Source organism: Scardinius erythrophthalmus, assembly GCF_964197995.2.
Source record: "Scardinius erythrophthalmus genome assembly, chromosome: 15".
Lineage (NCBI taxonomy): Eukaryota > Metazoa > Chordata > Actinopteri > Cypriniformes > Leuciscidae > Scardinius > Scardinius erythrophthalmus.
This window is the reverse complement of record NC_138235.1, coordinates 19,190,157-19,208,798: the sequence shown is the minus strand read 5'-3', so window position 1 is coordinate 19,208,798 and position 18,642 is coordinate 19,190,157. Positions and strand designations below refer to the sequence as shown.

The 18,642-nt window shown below is 39.3% G+C and overlaps 1 protein-coding gene across 2 annotated transcripts in view; it reads right to left on the bottom strand.

The window, feature by feature from the left end:
- The window catches only part of mtcl2 (microtubule crosslinking factor 2), a 51,461-nt gene extending 36,946 nt beyond the window's left edge, over positions 1–14,515 (bottom strand). For both annotated transcript variants that reach the window (XM_081385898.1, XM_081385899.1), the window contains exons 1-3: positions 13,418–14,515; positions 11,551–11,775; positions 4,305–4,463 (exon numbers count right to left, since the gene is read on the bottom strand). In XM_081385898.1, coding sequence (XP_081242024.1) covers positions 4,305–4,463; positions 11,551–11,775; positions 13,418–14,266 — 1,233 coding nt within the window. In that variant the 5' untranslated portion in view covers positions 14,267–14,515. The remainder of the gene's footprint in view (positions 1–4,304; positions 4,464–11,550; positions 11,776–13,417) is intronic.
- Positions 14,516–18,642: the final 4,127 nt, after the last annotated feature.

Genomic DNA, 18,642 nt, shown 5'->3' with positions numbered 1-18,642 from the left:
GGTGTTTGCTAAGGCAATCATCAATTTTACTATTGCTTGTACACATTTATTAGGAATTTGGATCAAATAAAATATGGTAAACTATAATGCATTCTCATTTATTTGCAATTACAAGTGTCCGAAAACATTTAATTCAGTATATTTTTATAAAGTATATTATTTCCTCAATAAGTACTCTTATTTTAAGTACTCGTTTCACAAGGTACCTCTTGGATAGAAAAAAATATCCAGGCCACAAGTGTGCAATCTGTGCATGAGTGTAAATGTGTGTGCTTCTTGCTTTTATTCTCTATTGTTCCCATCATGTTCCAAATCTAGTCAAAACCTCTAATGCCATGTGCTTTGATGCTGCTATATACACAGGTCAAGACCGTACAATAGAGCGACACACAACAAACACAGCTGCCAGACAGACTCAAGGCATCACAACCAGCCGCTATTGTGCCTCCATTTAACCCTCCTTCTTTGTTTTATTGTAAATATTTTTATCTTCAATGATCTACAAAAGGTTTGAGAACATTCACTTTATTATGACTGAGTGTATTGTGTGTTCATGAATCTGATTCACTGCATTGAATTAAATAGAGAGAAAGGGGCAGTTAGAAATACAACACTATAACCACAATAAACAAGCCCTATAATGTAAAATGGTACATACCAGGGTTATTGGACCATTTATGTGCCATAGTATTCTTCAAAGAGTACCATGTAAATACCATTATACATGAATATAGTGATCATTCACATTCAGTACCATCAGGGTACTACAGGCACATTCCTTTTCTGAAAAGTAAATAGATTTGTCTTGAAATGATAAGGAAACGGTTTCTTATAAAAGCTCACAGCGCTGTGTTTACTGACCTATGACTGTTCTCATAATCGTCAAATTCCCTGCGAGTCAGCGGGTCAGCATTTCATTACTCTAGTTCTGAAAGAACAGAATCACATGGCCACCTGCTGAATCCAACATCATCCCTCAAACTTTGAGGAAGTTCTTGGAAAACTCTAAATATTCTAAAACGCTCAGAATTCCTCAAAATATTCCTGTGCTTTTCCCTACACGGCAAGCAAGGGTTTTAAAGTTTAAATAGCCCTGACGCATGACACTGTTCATCTCTGAGATAGTGTTCCTCGTCTAGTGTTTGTTTCCATCAGAGAGCTGACACTGAGTTCATGAATGCAGCTCCAGACCCTGCACTTCCTTCCTTTCTCAGGGTTTCCCCCTCAGAGCAAAACAACCATACCAGTTTCCTGAAAAAGATAAATAAAGATTCAGTCATCCTCATAGGACTGTTTCCTCTAGCACAGTCTAGAAAGGGTGAAGAACTGTAAATTAACAAACAAGCTCTGATTGAATGCTGTTTGTGAGACACACTTGGCTCTGAATGATAAACTAACACATGAGCTGTGGGTTTGAATACATATTTGGAGAAAGCAAAAACTGTAGTAAAACTCTTATCCCAAACTCCTTTTCCTGCACTGAAGCCTATTAAACATCTATAAAACAGCCCCTCCACGTAGAGGCCACCATCAGAAGGCCATAAACACACACAAACACACCCTCTTACACTCCCAGAAGCAGGAGAACATGTGAACCTAATCACCCGTGAGACTTCACGGCAGCTGCAGTGCCGATCGATACTCGTTCTGTGTTAAATGAAGTATTGAGAGTTAGAGAAAGAGGGATGGAGAGCCTAAAAGAAGAACGAGCGTTTGTGGGAAAGGAAAAATAGGATTTTTTTGGGGTTATCTAGGTTAAAAAAAAACTCTAAATCAGCAAGCCTTTATTTTGAGTGTTTGTTTCTGTGTCAGGAAGGAGGTTTTTGATGGTGATCGGATGACATCAGCGTGGCCCACATGCAGACTTGCCTTTCTCACGCAACAGGCCCAAAAGTCACTTCAATGACAAAATGATTAGTGATTATGGCGGAGAAATACAAATTACACATTTTCACAAGTTTCTTTTCTGTCCATTCTTCCTTGAATATCTTAAATGTAGCCTGTCCATAAAACATGGTGTTACAACCAAACAATTAATAAAATAATAAAAACTATTTAAATAAAATATAATCATATGTGATGTGTCATGCAGAGACTACTAGGAATGTCCTTTTACTGTTTATCACCGTAAATTATCTTACAGTCAGTAAAACCAGTTAACAGGTTTTTTAGAGGGTGCCATTATTTTCATGAATATACTCATTTGGAGAAGACACAAGGAAATCTGTGAGCTTAAAATGGTGTTGATCCATGTTTGATCCATGATCAATCGTTATCAGGACCTTGATGAAGTGTATCAATTTTTCATTATTTATTCAGAAAAATAAAGGAGACCTAAAACGAGCACATCTTTGTGGGAAATCGGTCCATTATACAGCTTAGCCGTCAACTGACCAATCAGAATCAAGTATTCCAGAGAGCTGTCCGATCAACCTTAATACATTTCTTTCATCCTATACTGTTATCTAAGGGTATGTCAGCGTGAGATATCGTGTTCAGCCAGATCATCAGATCATCTTCTTTTACATACAAACTGTCGTTTTTCCCTATTCTTTGAGCGGTCTTTTGTCTGAAAAGCTTTACTAGCTCTTCTCTAGAAGTTCAGTTAAGTATGAATTCTCGCTGTGTACCATAAGTGCCCGCTAGCTAAGAATTCAGGCCTCAACAACAGAGAGTGGCACTCATCCTGCCCTGGGCTTTCAGCCAATAAGAACGCAGAACAGACCTGTGGGCCGACCCATAGTGGTGCAGCCGAGCAAATCAGAGCACTGGCACTGACTATCACAGCGGTATACAACACCCCGTAAAATGATTCTCAATGAAAAGAGTGAACCGACCAATAATGACCGTTGCTTCAAACAATAATGCTCTCATCACTTTCTATCAGACATAGCTAATAGAGCACAGACCAACCATTGAGCCAACGCAGGCCATCCAGCCAACCATCTATTACTCAGAAGACAAAGAAACATTTATTACCGAAAGAATGCAGGCCAAAATAGAGAATTAACCAAACACAAGGAGCATGCTTTATGTTCCTCCTCGTTAAACTGTCAGTAGAGAAAATCTAATGCTAAATTCATGTGCTCCCCTTCCACCCTCAATCCCACCCACCCGAGCTGACATTTACACAGAGAAAGTCAACAGATCAGTACGAGCGAAGGGCTCTCGGCTCCTGTCGTAACACACATAGAGCTTTGACTACAGCGGAGCGCTGCGCCTCAAGTTAAACGAAAGTGTCAACATCAAGAGTTCTGCCCCAAGCCAAATCAAGTACAACATAAACACTTTTCCTTTCTAAAAGCTTCCCAGGAGCTCCTAATGAAGCCTTTTCCGAAAATCTGAAACTAAATAATGATCCCCAATTACTAGCAACTTCCTACAGATCTCACACTAATTCCCCTTACTGAAGCTAAAATGGCCAAAAATGGATAGTTCCAACTCCATCTCCAATGTGACTTGTGAACTACTGTATATTAGGGATGCACCAATATCAAAACATTTTGGCCGATATCGATAACCGATAATTCTTTATATTTGAAAGACGATAACTGATATATTGGGCAGTAAATCTGAATCCAAGTTTTTATATAATTTTTGAGAGCCTGACTACAAAAACAAAAGTCTCACTATTAAATCCATGTCCAAAGCACACAATTATAATGTTCTCATTATTATTTTATGTAGCATATATGACAGACTTGCACTGCACATGTTGCAATTAAAAAAGTATTTTCCTTTGAAAAAGTGAAAAAGTGATTCCAATCATATTTCAAGCAATTCAAAACCATCATGGCGAACAGTGCACATCTGAAGGAAATAATCCATTATTTATCGGCTTTAATATATCAGCCAAATTTTCTTATCGGGCTGATGACGATAACGTTAAAAATGAACATATCGGCCAATTCCTACTGTATATTATTTGATGGTAAAAAATGGTTTATTGTGGTTATTATTATTAGTTATTCTAAGGCATACATCATTGTTTTTATGATGGATGATACCTCAAATCCTACGGTTTGTTGATGAAAAAGTGTGCTTTTACATTTCTATGTCATCAAACTTGCGGATTTTGCATGCTGACCATGAAAAAAGCATGGTCGGATCTTTTCATTTGAGCCAGTAAGTAGCCACCTAGCGACCACCCAGAACACCCTAGCAACCACCTAGCAATGCTCAATACCACACAGCAACAACCTCTCAGATGAACTTTAGCAACCACAAAGCAATGCCCAGGTAACCACCAAGACCACCCTAGAAGTAGCTTTCATTGGTTTCATATTGCATAAGAGTTTTCCTACCTCTCTTGCCTTCTCCATCTCAGCTTGCAGGACCTGCTTGGCCACCTCCAGATCCTGTAGTTTCACCCTCAGCTCCTCGTTCTCCTGCTCCAGGCGAGATCTCTTCTTCTCCACGGTGTCCAGCTCAGTGTGCAGACGGATGGACACATCCTTCGCCACCTAAAACAACCACAACAGTTTTTAAATGCGGTGTGTTGAAATTGACTTTATTCTTTGAAAAAAGGTGCTCTGCAAACTGCCTATGGAGACAATCTCACTAGGACAATCTTTTAGCTTTGCCAGTGAAAAGTATTGAAGATGGCTGACTCATACGTTTATGATTTATGTCTTCCTGAAGGTGGTCATTACCCAAAGCTCATTAAAAGCGGTTGATTGTAAAGCTGCACTAACTTTTAAGGAGGCAATTATCGGTGTTGGGCAAACAAAGACAGAGAATTCGAACACATCTATAACACATGGTGTTTGGACCATTTTAGCAACACAAGCCCATTTTTCATTACTGACAATGTTTGTATGTTCTAATAGCAGACATATAAAGGAAGGATGTAGGTTTGTGTGCGAGGAATGAATAAAAGAGAGGGCAGCAGTCACTGAAAGGGGTAAATGGGGACTGTGAGGGGGTATGAGGAGGAACACAGTCCCTGTTTGTGAGCTGTGCTTCTTGAGAGAGGGTTCTCCTCTCTCTCTGTGTCTGAACCACAGCCAGGGTGCAGCTGGGTACCCACAATGCTCCTCTGTACTAACACCACGCTCTGATTCATATCAGATCCCTCCATCTCTCATTCTTTCCATTTATTTTTCTCACCAACAGCCTCTCAGCCTCGTTCCATCAATCTTTCCTTTAATTTCCTTCCCGTGGAGCAACCATCTAACTGTAGCAACACTACTAACCTGCTAGCTCGGTTGTTTTTAATTCAATGCAGCTTTTTCAGTACAAGCTTTATTTTTTTTCCGAAAGGTAGAGCTGTAGTGTGAGGAAACTGTACAATGCGGTTTTGATGTTGCATTATATTGAAAATGCAATATTAATCACTTTTGGCTTTCCTGTAAACATTCTACAAAGTTCACTGAATATGCACAGTATATTATTTTACGATATATCGTAAAAATTATATTTAGAATATAAAATATATACCTAGCAGAATAAGTGTGTCATTATGGTGGTTATAACTACATTTTTAAAATTCAATATGATTTTTTTTAATGCAAATTATATCAAAGACTCATACAGTCATTGACTGTAAAATATAAAGTTATCAAAACACCATCTTTTAGTTCCTGAAACATTTATTTAATTTAATGTATGTTCTTTTAAAATAAGTTCTGGCAACCACATCTTTTAATTCTTAAATATAACTAAGAGATTTATACAGTATCAATATTTCTAAGAACAAACAGCCAAGCATGAAATAATTCTGTCACAATTCATAATAGAGTAGAGTTTGTTTCTAAACCACAGGCCCAAGGTTTTATGGTAATCGGGGCGTCTGTATTGTCATACAAATGCTTTAATTATCAGAGCACCAAAAGTGTCTGTTGGTCTCAGATTATTTGAATTCACTCCTCCCTCCATTCTGTCTAGACGCCACCCACCTGCCTTTGACTGACAGTGTCACGGCCCTGTTGTTGCTTTTACATGCAAAAAAAGATGGACACCTATAGATCAACAGGGAAAGGGGTAGTGAAGCACACCAATGGCATATGTGTGTGTGTGTGTTTGGGGGGTTGCCTTGCCACCACAGCCTGATGTAAAACAACAAACTGCCATATCTACCTATCACAGATAGAAATCACAAAGTGCTTTACGCATCTGCTGCACCATTTGACCAAACACTGAAATCAAAGGAGTGTAATGACCCATCAAATAATATTTGCATGCGCCCATGACTATTCATCAGTTGTACTTGGACAAATATGTAAACGGCTCTGTGGAATTTGTTTGTCTTTGGGTTTGATTGTGTGTGTGTGTGTGTGTGTGTGTGTGTGTGTGTGTGTGTGTGTGTGTGTGTGTGTGTGTGTGTGTGTGTGTGTGTGTGTGTGTGTGTGTTTGCTCCGCCTCTCTGCTGTGCAAACGGTCGTTTTAAATGACTTCCCTCCAGATCTGTATCTGGTTGCATCTGCGGGACAGATGCCCGGGCACATTCACACTGTAACCTCAACCTTACCCTACTTAGAAAAAAAAAAAAAAAAAAACAAGCTGCCCTTCGGTTAACCTCTATAAACACACATGCAGCTCAGATGAGCCAGATGAAGACAGTCCAAGGGCACCAAATTCGGTCGTTGAAAGAAACCCATTAACACAGTTGCTACTACATTTTTAAAAGGATGGACACACTTTAAACACATCTGCCAGTCCATTTCTGCTTCCACCCATATGTCACTCTCGAGATATTTTTACAAATCCTGCCTTTGCAACCTAAAAGCGAGTAGTAGAGTCAGCATAAAATTGCATTTGCAAACCATTTTACTTGCATGATGTGATGCATTTCTGAGTGAAACTGGAAATTACTGAGATAAAATATAGGGTAAAAGTAAATGGAGTCTCCTGCTTTTCAATTTTTTAAATTGAAGTTATCTCAAATGTGCCTCCTCTAGAGTTTCTCTGAGCTTTAGATCTGGGCTTTAAGTGGGGCTTTGTCTTGCTCCATGGCTGTTTGAGTTGACTTTGACGTGTGAATGCAGCACATGGATGATTGTGCATGTGCACTCCTCACATGGATGATAATGAAGGCAGAAGGCAGCCAGAGTCAGTTTTCCTGGAATCTCTAGAGTGGTTTGACCGAGAGTGGACCAAACCTGCTTCACAATAAGATGTTCATTACTATGTGCCTCTTTCTCCCCTCTTATCTCCAGGATGCTGCTGCTAAGCTGATTTCTAAACAGGCGAAAGCCAAACTGGCCAAACAGTATTTATTTGCTTATCAGCATCTGTCACCCTCACTTCCTCTTTATTATTCTCATTGTGCCCAGAGGGTACTTTTATTACTCAGAGGTTGCTATTTTAAAGCTCAGGACACTTAATGCATGTCTCATTAAGCTCAAAATATACTTTAAGTTTCGCACATACGCTAGGTTACACATACAGACGTCAATTTCATCATCAGCATAAAACCATAAACGTTTGGCTCTACAGCGTAAATGACACATTTTGCAGCTATGTGTTTTTTTTTACGTTTCTAATAAGTAACCGGATAAGAACATTTGGGGTGTGAGTGTGTCCAGTTTACGTTGTAGAACAAAATGTCCAAGTATCTTTGAGTTATGTTTACTACAAACTCTATCATAAAAACCCATAGGAAAATCCCTAGGGAACCACTGGTGAATAAGTCTTCCCAGGTTTTGATTTCACTACTGTAGCACTCTATTACCAATGCATTATGTCATAGAATTTAACATCTAACCAAGACATTTAACCAAAAATCCATTGACTTCAGGACGATGGAACTGGAAGGGCTAAAATGTGATCTTGTTCCTGGGTTTTGGCCAACAAAAATAGACGCCCTATTGGTTGGTCCAAAGGGTGGCGTCACTAGCCCAGCTTGTTGTTTCACAGTCGAAAGAAAGAAAAATGCAACAACAATAGACGGCCAGGTCGACGAGAGCTTGTGTGAGTGGGAATATTAATTTTTAATATAAATATAAATAAAAGACTATTAGTTTTGCTGTACGCATAGCTACACTGCATTTGCGTCAAAACTGAAGTATACTTTGGAATTTAACTCTTTAAAGTATTAACTTTGTCTCAGAAATAAAAATAGAAGCAAATTTTGGAGATGTAAATGAAACTAGCAGAGCTCAGATACTGTAATTTGAACTTGGATAAATCTGATACTTTCTTCTTGGAAGCAGGAGACTTACACAAACATCCTCCATTAAGTGTGAGCATGAGCAGAAATATTTAATGATATCCGTGTTATGATTTTAACTCTTTTTCCCCAATTAATTTCCATAATTTATGAGACAACGCTTCCCCGCCATTGACAGAATTTTCAGGCTTTCTGTGTTCACATGTGAAGAAGAAGCAGAAACAAGCGATGTCATATGAAAGCAGATGCTTATGTAAAATAACGCGATCACCAACATTAAACAGCATATAAATCAAAACTGCCTGAAATGTCGACCCAGGGCGAGCTATAGGATTGTGCAAGCATTAGGGATGTTGATGGACTCGATCTACTCCATCTATGTTTTGATCATCGTTCTGAATGCGATCTGGATGTAGTCTTTTGATGAAAATGCGATTTTCTCAGCTTTTTTGTTTAAAATGCTTTTTTATGAAACATACCCACATTCAAATGTGGATGAAAAAAGAATGCATTAAGCTAGAATAACACAGGTCTGTTCTTTATTTTGATATATTGCATGTTTAGATATTCAACCTGCAAACTGTATAACACGGGCACTGCTAATCGTTGATTATAATGGGAGTGATACAATTTGAATGCACTAGATTATCGAGATTTAAGGAACAGAAGAGATCTCATTTAGACAGTTTTTGTCTCCTACAGCTGTAATCATTGTCTCTGTTTCTCAGCTGTTGTTTTGCATGAGCACATGATTGGAGAAGAAGCTCAGATGGGTAACAGAGGGAAAGAGGAAGCTATAGTAATTCTCCAAACCCTGTTTAATAAGCCAGAGCAGCTGATGAGAAGGTGTGGAGCTGTTTTCCATCCTTCCCCCTGACAGATCTGGGAGACGCTGCTCTCTCTGGATGAGAAATGAGGCCAGTGCTTCAGAGAGCAGGAAATGGTGCAGGGATCTTACAAACATTCAAATCCTCCATCAACCCTTTTCACCCCTACCCCCTCCTGACCATGACATCATCCCCTCCCCCACGGTCCTGAGAGACCAGAGCAAGATGGGAAAAATCTGAACATGGGAAACTCTTTTATGACAGGGTAAGTCCAAGGGGAAAAAACATTTGTCTTGCACAGCCTCTTGGTCAGAATATCACTGACCTCTGAATGAGGTTTATTCATTTGGAAACACCCGGTAAGTGGGCCATGTGCGTTAAGTTTCACAAAAATCAAGGGTTTTACTTAACATATAGAACATGATTAGTAATGTAGTGGCCAGTAATAATTTAGCATTTTGAGATAAATCAACCAGTAGATCCAAATCTACCAACAGTCTTGTCAATGCATAATAAACAATGCAATGTTGTGTGTCCTGAGTATTCCATTTTAGAATTTTCAAAATGTCATTGTTAAATTGTATTTTATATGCATGCAAATATATATAGCTGTATGGGAATTACATGGTTCTCCACAATGGCATCACTTTGGGGCAGTGGATTTCACATAACACAGTATTTTTTAAACTCAAATTAGTATTTGAAGTCCAATCATGTATATATATTTGGTGAGTAAGCCAAATAACAGGCAGGATAACGTATAGAGAATCGGTCTATCATTGGATGATTGGATGATATGCTCAACATCATGGTCCCTTTCGGTTAGTTTTACCGTTACCTTTTTTCTGATAGTTTTAGGTCATAATGTACAAAACAATCAGTAGAAACAAGATAAACATTGCAAAAATCCTCAAGGTCATTTTCAATCAATAACTGAGACAAAAATGTCAAACAAAAGAGAGCACTGGTGTGAAACAAGAGACATGAAAGTCTGCCAAACAGCATTGCCATGGACAATGGTGAATATTAGGAAATATCTGACCAATCAGTCATGAGTATATTGGTGTACATAGGCCATCAGCCACTGTACAAATTAACTAAATACTGTAGCATGTGTTACACAACTATTTAAAGTATATTTCAAAGCACTGGATGTAGTACTAGTTATCTTCATAAGCCTGTAAGGGTACAAGACAATCTGAGTTAGCTTTGTTGCTGTGCTAAGCTGAACTTAAAGAAACAATGTTCTTCCTCCTAAAGCACAGTGTGTCTGTCACAGCAGTGGCAATAGAGTATATTAACCAGTTGAATGCACGAAGCGCTGCGGAGATCAGTGTAATTTGACCTGGCTGTGCCAGTAGCGTGGGGAGACAATTGACCCTGTGTTAGGAGACTCCTGTCAGCAGTTAAAGAATTCAGCAGAGGCCGCGATGTTTTCCTGCAGACACCCTCCCCCTCGCCTTGCCTCATCGATTGTGTGTTAAAACTTCTGATCCTCACCAGCTGTGTCCTGAGTAGTGAAACTTAAGTATGTGACAATGTTACTTGTTTAAGACCACCATAGTCAGTCTCAATAGAGCCACAGCATTTGCTTGGCAGAGGAAATCACTCTCCCTCCTTTTCCTTCCCTCTGTTACTGTATACACATCAGCCATTTAAAAGACGAATACAGACAGTGGCGATGGGAATGACATCATGGTTATTTCTCTCTCCTCTGACAGACCAGATAAAGGAAGTATTGTGTCCACAGCCATGTGAGACAGCTGCCTGCGTGGTGCATGACATGCAGGCTAAAGCATGATCTTACAGTCTCTGAAGACATCTACATCATTGGATATTTATAAGATTCACTTAAGGGATTCAGAGGTCCCTTGTGAAAAACAACTTATGGAACTAATATACTTTAAAAGAATATGCTTAAGTGCAAACTGACTGTAATGATTTCAGACACTTAATTCCATGTTATTTACAATTGAATGAAAGTGTATTAAAGTTCAATATATAGTTTTTAAAAAAGTACTTAAGTACATTTTTATATGTAATTTCATAATTACTTCTATGGTTCTTGAAATGGTTCAAGTGTACTGTACAAGCATTTATGGTGAACTAAAATCTACTTTGATGTCTTTGAAACTTTGTAATTGCACATTTGTAATGATGAGGTTGCAATTTAGTACATTTCAAATATATTAACTTTAAAATATATTAAATTCAACTGTGTGTTTAAATTTACACTAAAGAAATTACAATCAAGTACTTTAAATGTGTTTAGTTTGTTAGTCAATGCATCAAATTAAGTGTACTTTTAAGCATGACAAAAGACAATTTTTTAATTTGACGTAATTATTACAAAGTGCACTTTTTTATGTGAATGTGGACTCTCTTTAAGTACAATTAATTGGCTTTTTACTTCGCTTATATTACCTGCAAGTACAGTTTCTAAATAAACAAACTGTTAAGATTTTTAGTGCACTACAAGTACACAGTGAACAATTGAGCACACTTCTTTTTCACAAAGGGTAGTTCAAATGCAAACTCAAGCAATCACAATCATTTACCTAACAGAGTACGATTGGTAGGTTTTATCTGCAATAAATACCGTGCCGCACTAACCTTGACGTCTTGCTCCAGTGTGCGGATAAGCTCTCCGTCCACTTGTCCAGTCTGGGCCACGCGGATACTGCGCCTCTCTGCCTTCTTCAGGCGGTACTGCAGGATGCGGCAGGTCTTGTTGGCCTGATCCAGCTGCTGTCTGAGCTCCTGGAGCTGATAAACATCCTCCTCCATGTACATGTCCCTCATCTCCAGCATCTCAGAGCGAAGCTCCTCCATTTCATCCTGATATACACACAAACAAACAATGCATCATTTTAGAAATGACTATGCATTTTGCAAGCTTTTTAAAAAAACATATTGGGTTTAGATGATAAAAGATCTACCCAGGTAAGTCCGGACTACCACTGGCACCCCTTCAAAAAATGCATGCCCCTGACCTATTATCAAGGGTGGTGTGAAAACCAATATATTCATCAAATTCATTATGCATGCTGCATTATGATTATAATGAGTTTGCACACAAAGCACATGGCTCTAAACACAAATAAACTATGTATACCTCAAACGGGTAGAAAAAAATGCATCCCACTCTCAGAGGCTGATAGATGCTGTGGGCCACCGCGTGCTGTCACACATTTCCAGTGAATATAGGTCAACTACTGCAGCGCGCGTCACGTGCTCAGCGCGCGGATAAACAATGGAGTGAAAAGTGGGCGCGGGCGCAGTGGACTGCTGCAGCATCTGTACAAACAGCTGCATTACTCAAGCAACACAACTAAACACTAGCCTTTTTTCTGCTGTTATATTAGGCATGCCAAATGAAAAAGATTTGGTTGTCATGGTCTTCTGATAGTTTATGAAAACCGAGATTACAGGAATCACTGTTCAGCTCTTATATGACAAACCCATCTAATAGTAAACAAAGATCTTAAATATATGCCTTGCAAAATGAATAAAATGAGTATTTCCAGTTTTAGAGGGAACACACTGGCATGTATGCCTTAGGAAAAATGATAATGATATGCAGTAGTATTACTGGTGACCCTCCAGCTAGTTTCCACCAAATAGGCTACAATAACAACAGTTATTGTGATACATTTCATCATTATATAAAAAAAACTTAGTTTCCAGCCATTTATCATTTCACATCAATTTCTGTAATTTCTACTCAGTTTTATGAATTTGATTTTCTTGATTCAGTAGGCTATATAATTTCTAAGTGGCCTTATGGTGTAATTAATTTACCACTTTTATATGATTTGTTTTATTAATAAGGTAATTCAGCATTTTCAATCTAGTTGGTTGTCATAATCATGAGCATAATAAAAATATTGTTAGCCGCTTATACTATTGCACTACAGTTTCACTGTTGTAACTACAACAGTGTTACTGGCTATACTTTGGGGAATTTCTTTTTAGAAATTCTTTAAATGTTCTGAAAAGAACCCCTTTTGCATACCATATGGTTCTAGTTGGTTATTTGGAGGTTTTTATGGTGCATCATGTTCTTTAGATCAGTGTTTTGGTTTTTGGCATCAGCCAAAGGACTAATAACATCCAAGTTGTAACCTTAAACTGAGCAATATGACATTTTGGTGGAGACAGTGGTTAACATGGTGCCATATGTGGTTAACATGGTGCCATATGACACCATTGTTGGTTTAACCTAAAAAAAAGTAACTTACCTGGTTTCTTTAAAATTTTGAGTTAATTGAAGTGAAAATTTTGAGTTAAGACAACGAAGGAGATTGGTTTAATAAATAGAAACTCAAAATATTATGTTATCTGAACCACATTATCTAAGTTGATTTGAAAAAAGATAAAAAGTTGTGATAACAAATCATGAAAATATTAGTTTTTTCTGCAATGCTTTGATGTTTGATTTAACAATAGGCCTAATAAAATAATAGAATCATTATCTTACCTTTAAATAATCATTTTCCGACCTGAGTTCCTCTATTTCCCTGATTAATTCCTCGTGCATCCCGTCCATCAGCTCCTCAGTCAGGTCCGAAAACGCCAGGGAAGTGCTGGCGAGCATCCTGCTGTCGAACGAGGTGAGCGAGCGCTCGTCGCCGGGAGAGACGCTCCCCTCTGCGGTCTCCATTCCCAGCGAGAGTCGCTCTTTCTCCACGCTGGTCTTGGTTTGACCACTCTTGTCCAATAGTCCATGTTCTGCTGCCGATTTATCGCCGTCGATCCCCCCGCGACTGCTGGTCTCGGTGTCACTGCTGAGCGCGTCTGTGGAGACCTTGTTCTCCTCGGAGGCGCAGTCCGAGAGCTCGGAGCTGCTGTCGGTGGCTGAGAGTTTCCCCGGAGCGCAGCCAGAGTCCTTGCTTAAATCATCCGATCCGATGCTGGCGTCCGAAACTTTTCTTCGAGCGCTTTTATTGGACTTCGCGCTGCTCTTCTGAGCACTGGCCGCGGATAGCGCGGGCTTGCCGGTGGGTTTACTCTTCTCTGTTTTCGGTTCTTTCCCGGTAACCGGGCTGCGTCTGGACACGCGGCCGCCTAAATATATGGCTCCCGGTTTAACGCTCAGCGTCGGCGTGCCGATACCTCCGCGGATTTTAGTGAGGGACCACCCGGGCACATCTTTGGGTCTTGCTGGAGACGGTGCCCGGTGTGTTTTCTTTTTCTCGTTAACTTGCAGCGGCTGCGCAGGCGGCTGTTCTTGTTCGCCGGTGCTGCTCTCCATTTTCTGCTTTTGCCTCTTCTCCTTCGACGAGACAAAATGCGTCGGGGAACCGGTGTCAACCTTTGTCTTGGTCATTCATTCCTTTTACAAGACACGAATGAAGCTGAAATGTTACCTCCACTCCCCCCCCCCAAAAACAGAAGTTGAACTGGTAAACGCTTCACACCAGATCAGCCGACATCAAAACCGTTGAAAATCCACAAGAAAATGAGAGTGCTTGGATTGAGATGTTTCGATTTTCTTTTATTCACCACGCCTGCAAGATATTCTCCCGTGCGCGTCCTCAGTTGTGAACCGCGGCTTCTCTCTCCTCTGCTGAGTGTTAGTGAGCTTTAGTGAGGTTTCTTTCTTTCTCCCCGCCCAGATAGCGGCTCCAACCGTGACGAATGGAGAGCCTCGCGCGCAGAGCAGAGCACTACTGCCACCAACACACGGCGCGTGAGCTCTTCATCCCATTAACGATTCGAATGGGTGTTTTCCCTGTAAAAAAAAATATGATCAAAAAGTTATGACAAAATATGTTTTTACATTGCTTTAACTCATTTTATTGTAGACCCAGGCCTAATTTAAGTTGAATTGACTCAATCATTGTTGATTCAAGTTGATTGTACTTAAAAATTTAAGCCAGCCACTTTTCTTTACAGTATAGCGGCTATATTACAAGTGTATAACAGTCATTTGCGCTAACTATTCACTGATTCAGCACACGCTCCGACCAATGTATTCCGATTCCCGAACGAATAACTCTAATGAGTCGACTCTTTTAAGTGAATCATTAGCAGAATGTTTTGTCCGATTCCAACTCGAATGTTTTTTATGAGTCGAACTGACAGTGCGACCAATGTAGGCATATAGCCTATTCTCAAACAAATTAGTATTATGAGTCAGCTGTTTTTAATGATGTGGGCAAATGAATCATTTTAGTGATTTCCCAATATGCAATAGGCTAGTATTGAGTCAAGTTTTTATAAAACTTAGCCTAAGGGTTCTTTTAATCTTTAAAGGGATAGTTCGGGTTAGGGTTAGGGTTAGGGTTGGGGTTAGGATTAGGGTTAGGGTTAATGAAAATTCTATCATCATTTACTCACCCTCAAGTTGTTCCAAAACTGTATGACTTTCTTTCTTCTGTTGAACTCAAGAGAAGATATTTTTAAGAATATGGCAATCAAACAGTTGAAGGTATCTATTGACTTCCATAGTAGGAAAAAAAAAATACTGTGTAGTATGTCAATGGCAACTGTCTGGTTACCGACATTCTTCAGAATATCTTCTTTTGTGTTCAGCAGAAGAAAGAAACTCATACAGTTTTGGAACAGCTTGAGGGTTAAATGATGACAACATTTTCATTTCCAGTGAACTATCCCTTTAATTGTTTCATACACAGCTGTATCTGTATGGCTAAAACAATAACACAGTATTTCTGTCTGTTTCAGCTATCTACTGTCTTGGCTGATTCAGGAGATACCAGAATTAGCTGTCATATTTTTGACATTTTGTGAACATTTCTCATATAGGGGTGCGTTTCCCGAAAGCATCGTTGGCCAACTATGGTCGCAAGTTCCGTCGTTACCAATAGAGTTCAATGGACATTGCGATGAACTTGCGACCATAGTTGGCCAACGATGCTTTCGGGAAACGCACCCTAGGTTGATTTTCCAGTGGCTACAAAAAAAGCTATTGATAATTCCTTGATTACTGCCTATTTAACATAATTGACCTTTTGACCTAATAACTAATCTGATGAAAAACTTCCATGACTTACTCTATATTTTATGTGTATTAGCAATAATGTAATATTGTTGGCTTTTAATTGTATTAATGTATCCCAGTGTGGTTTTATTGCATTTATACTTTATTAAGTGTCACTGCAGCTATTGTAGTTAAAAGAAGCATTTATGGTGTTTGCCTCAAAATATTACATTTACTGAAATATAGCCCTTGTGACAACTAGCCCTGATCTACCCCGTATATCTTTCCTTCTGTGCTGAAAACTGCTTGCCTGCAGCAGTGGAAAGGGAGGCTGGAGGATGAGGCAGGAATGTGAGCACAGGTCACATGCACCAGAATTAGTCTGTAATGATTGCTTTATTCAGAGACTGCACTCCTGGCCGAACACTAGAGCCTTATTAAGGACTCCTTCTGGGACCCTCACACATGCAGGTGGCGCTCCCCGAACTTCATAAGCTCACAGTTAATGGCTTTACCCACAGGAACACCCTGCTGGAGACAGGACAGAGGAGCTGGTTGGGATCTGTGCTAACGGAGGTGTTCATTGCCACATGAAAGAAGGGGATTTGTCCCAATCCTCCAGAGTCTTTGAGACACAAAGGCTTCACTTGATCTTTTATTGATTGATTGATTCATCCACGGTTGGTTCATTCCTGTGTACATGCAGTGTTTTCTTTTTATGCAAGGTATTGTGCTGTTTTATTTATCAAATAGAGCAAATTACATCTTACATTGTAAAATCTGTTGGGATAGATCCTGCAAGAAGAGCAAAATTGGCTATGCACATGATGATGGCATGCTACGACACTGCTGTAAAACATATTTATAGTAGAATTTCTGAATGGATAATGGAAAATGGACTGTTTATTTCCTGTAAGACAGCAATTATCTGCGCGGTGTTGAGACGTTTAGGGATTTTGTTACTGTTATGGCTGTCAGCAGCCTTGCCACAATAGACTGAGGAATGCAAAACCCACAGGGAGACAGAAAATATCCCCTGCTGCTGCTGGATATGATATACTCTACTTCATGGTGGGCTTAATTAATATACAACAGTATTTTAGTCCTCTGCCCTATATACTTGGCCTAAATATCTGATAATGGTTTCCTTGCTGTTGTTGCTCTGTCTCTGAGGAGGGAGGACTGGGACCCCGCAGTCCTCTCGTCTCCATGTAATGGTTGTGGTGGCGACAATGACGAAAGTGGATTCATAAATCCTTATTGGTATTGTCTGATGAGAAATGCATCATCTGTACTGACTCTACATACACATAGTTTTACTTAAGAAATACTTAAGAAAAAAAAAAGATAAATTATTAAAACTATTCTAATTATTTTTACTTCATTTTATTTGAATTCTATTAATTATATTCCATTATAACATCTATTTTAATTGAATCATTATTTTAACTAAATAAGTTTTAAAAAAGCATAGTGGAAAATTAAAGAACATACTGTATCAATTTAATATTTGGTGTCAAAATAAAATAAATAAAGCTGAAAACCCACAACATTTTCATGTTTTCTTTGTTGTGATAATTGTTACATAATATATACAGTATAAAGATGATTGCGTCCCTGTGTGTGTGTGTGTGTGTGTGTGTGTGTGTGTGTGTGTGTGTGTGTGTGTGTGTGTGTGTGTGTGTGTGTGTGTGTGTGAGAGAGTGTGTGTGTGTGTGTGTGTGTGTGTGTGTGTGTGTGTGTGTGTGTGTGTGTGTGTGTGTGTGTGTGTGTGTGTGTGTGTGTGAGAGTGTGTGTGTGTGTGTGTGTGTGTGTGTGTGTGTGTGTGTGTGTGTGTGTGTGTGTGTGTGTGTGTGTGTGTGTGTGTGTGTGTGTGTGTGTGTGTGTGTGTGTGTGTACCTGTTTTTCTAAACCGGTGGGGACTTCAACCTGAATGCACACAGACTCATGGGGACTCGTGTCACAGTGGGGACCTAAATTGAGGTCCCCATGGGTACACAAGCTTATAAATCATACAGAATGAGTTTTTTTTTTAAATGTAAAACTGCAGAAAGTTTTCTGTGATGGGTAGGTTTAGGGGTAGGGTTAGTGTAAGGAGATAGAATATACAGTTTGTACATTATAAAAAATATTAAGTCTATAGAGAGCCATGTGTGTGTGTGTGTGTGTGTGTGTGTGTGTGTGTGTGTGTGTGTGTGTGTGTGTGTGTGTGTGTGTGTGTGTGTGTGTGTGTGTGTGTGTGTGTGTGTGTGTGTGTGTGTGTAGGTTATTAATCAGTATTTTCCCAAAGTTAAGCATCTAATGTCCATTTGTATGGATGTGTAGGTCCAATTTCGGTGTTGTTATGAAGAATTTATAAATAGGTTCTAGGCTAATAAAATTTCCTTAGCCTTCCACTTCGGAAACAAGTTTCTTAGCTAATTCTGTTATAGAGTAGACATTAATGTTCAGTGTGCATACAGCAATTGTATCTTGACACGGGTGGATCTTACAACATTTGTGTCAGAATAAAGTAGAAAAAAAGCAAATCATTCAACAGATCTTCTGTGTGTTAATTTAACCACTAGTGCCACCTTATGGTCACATCAAGCAAGCACAACACGATTATCACTTCAAAGGTTGAAGCAGTGGCAGAGGATAATAAAAACACGGACACCTTAACAAAGAAATGACCCTAGTGTTATACCATAAAATGTAATGTATATACTGTGTTATGCCAATCATGTTTTACATTTGCTTCCAGGCTTCACGTTTCTTTTGTC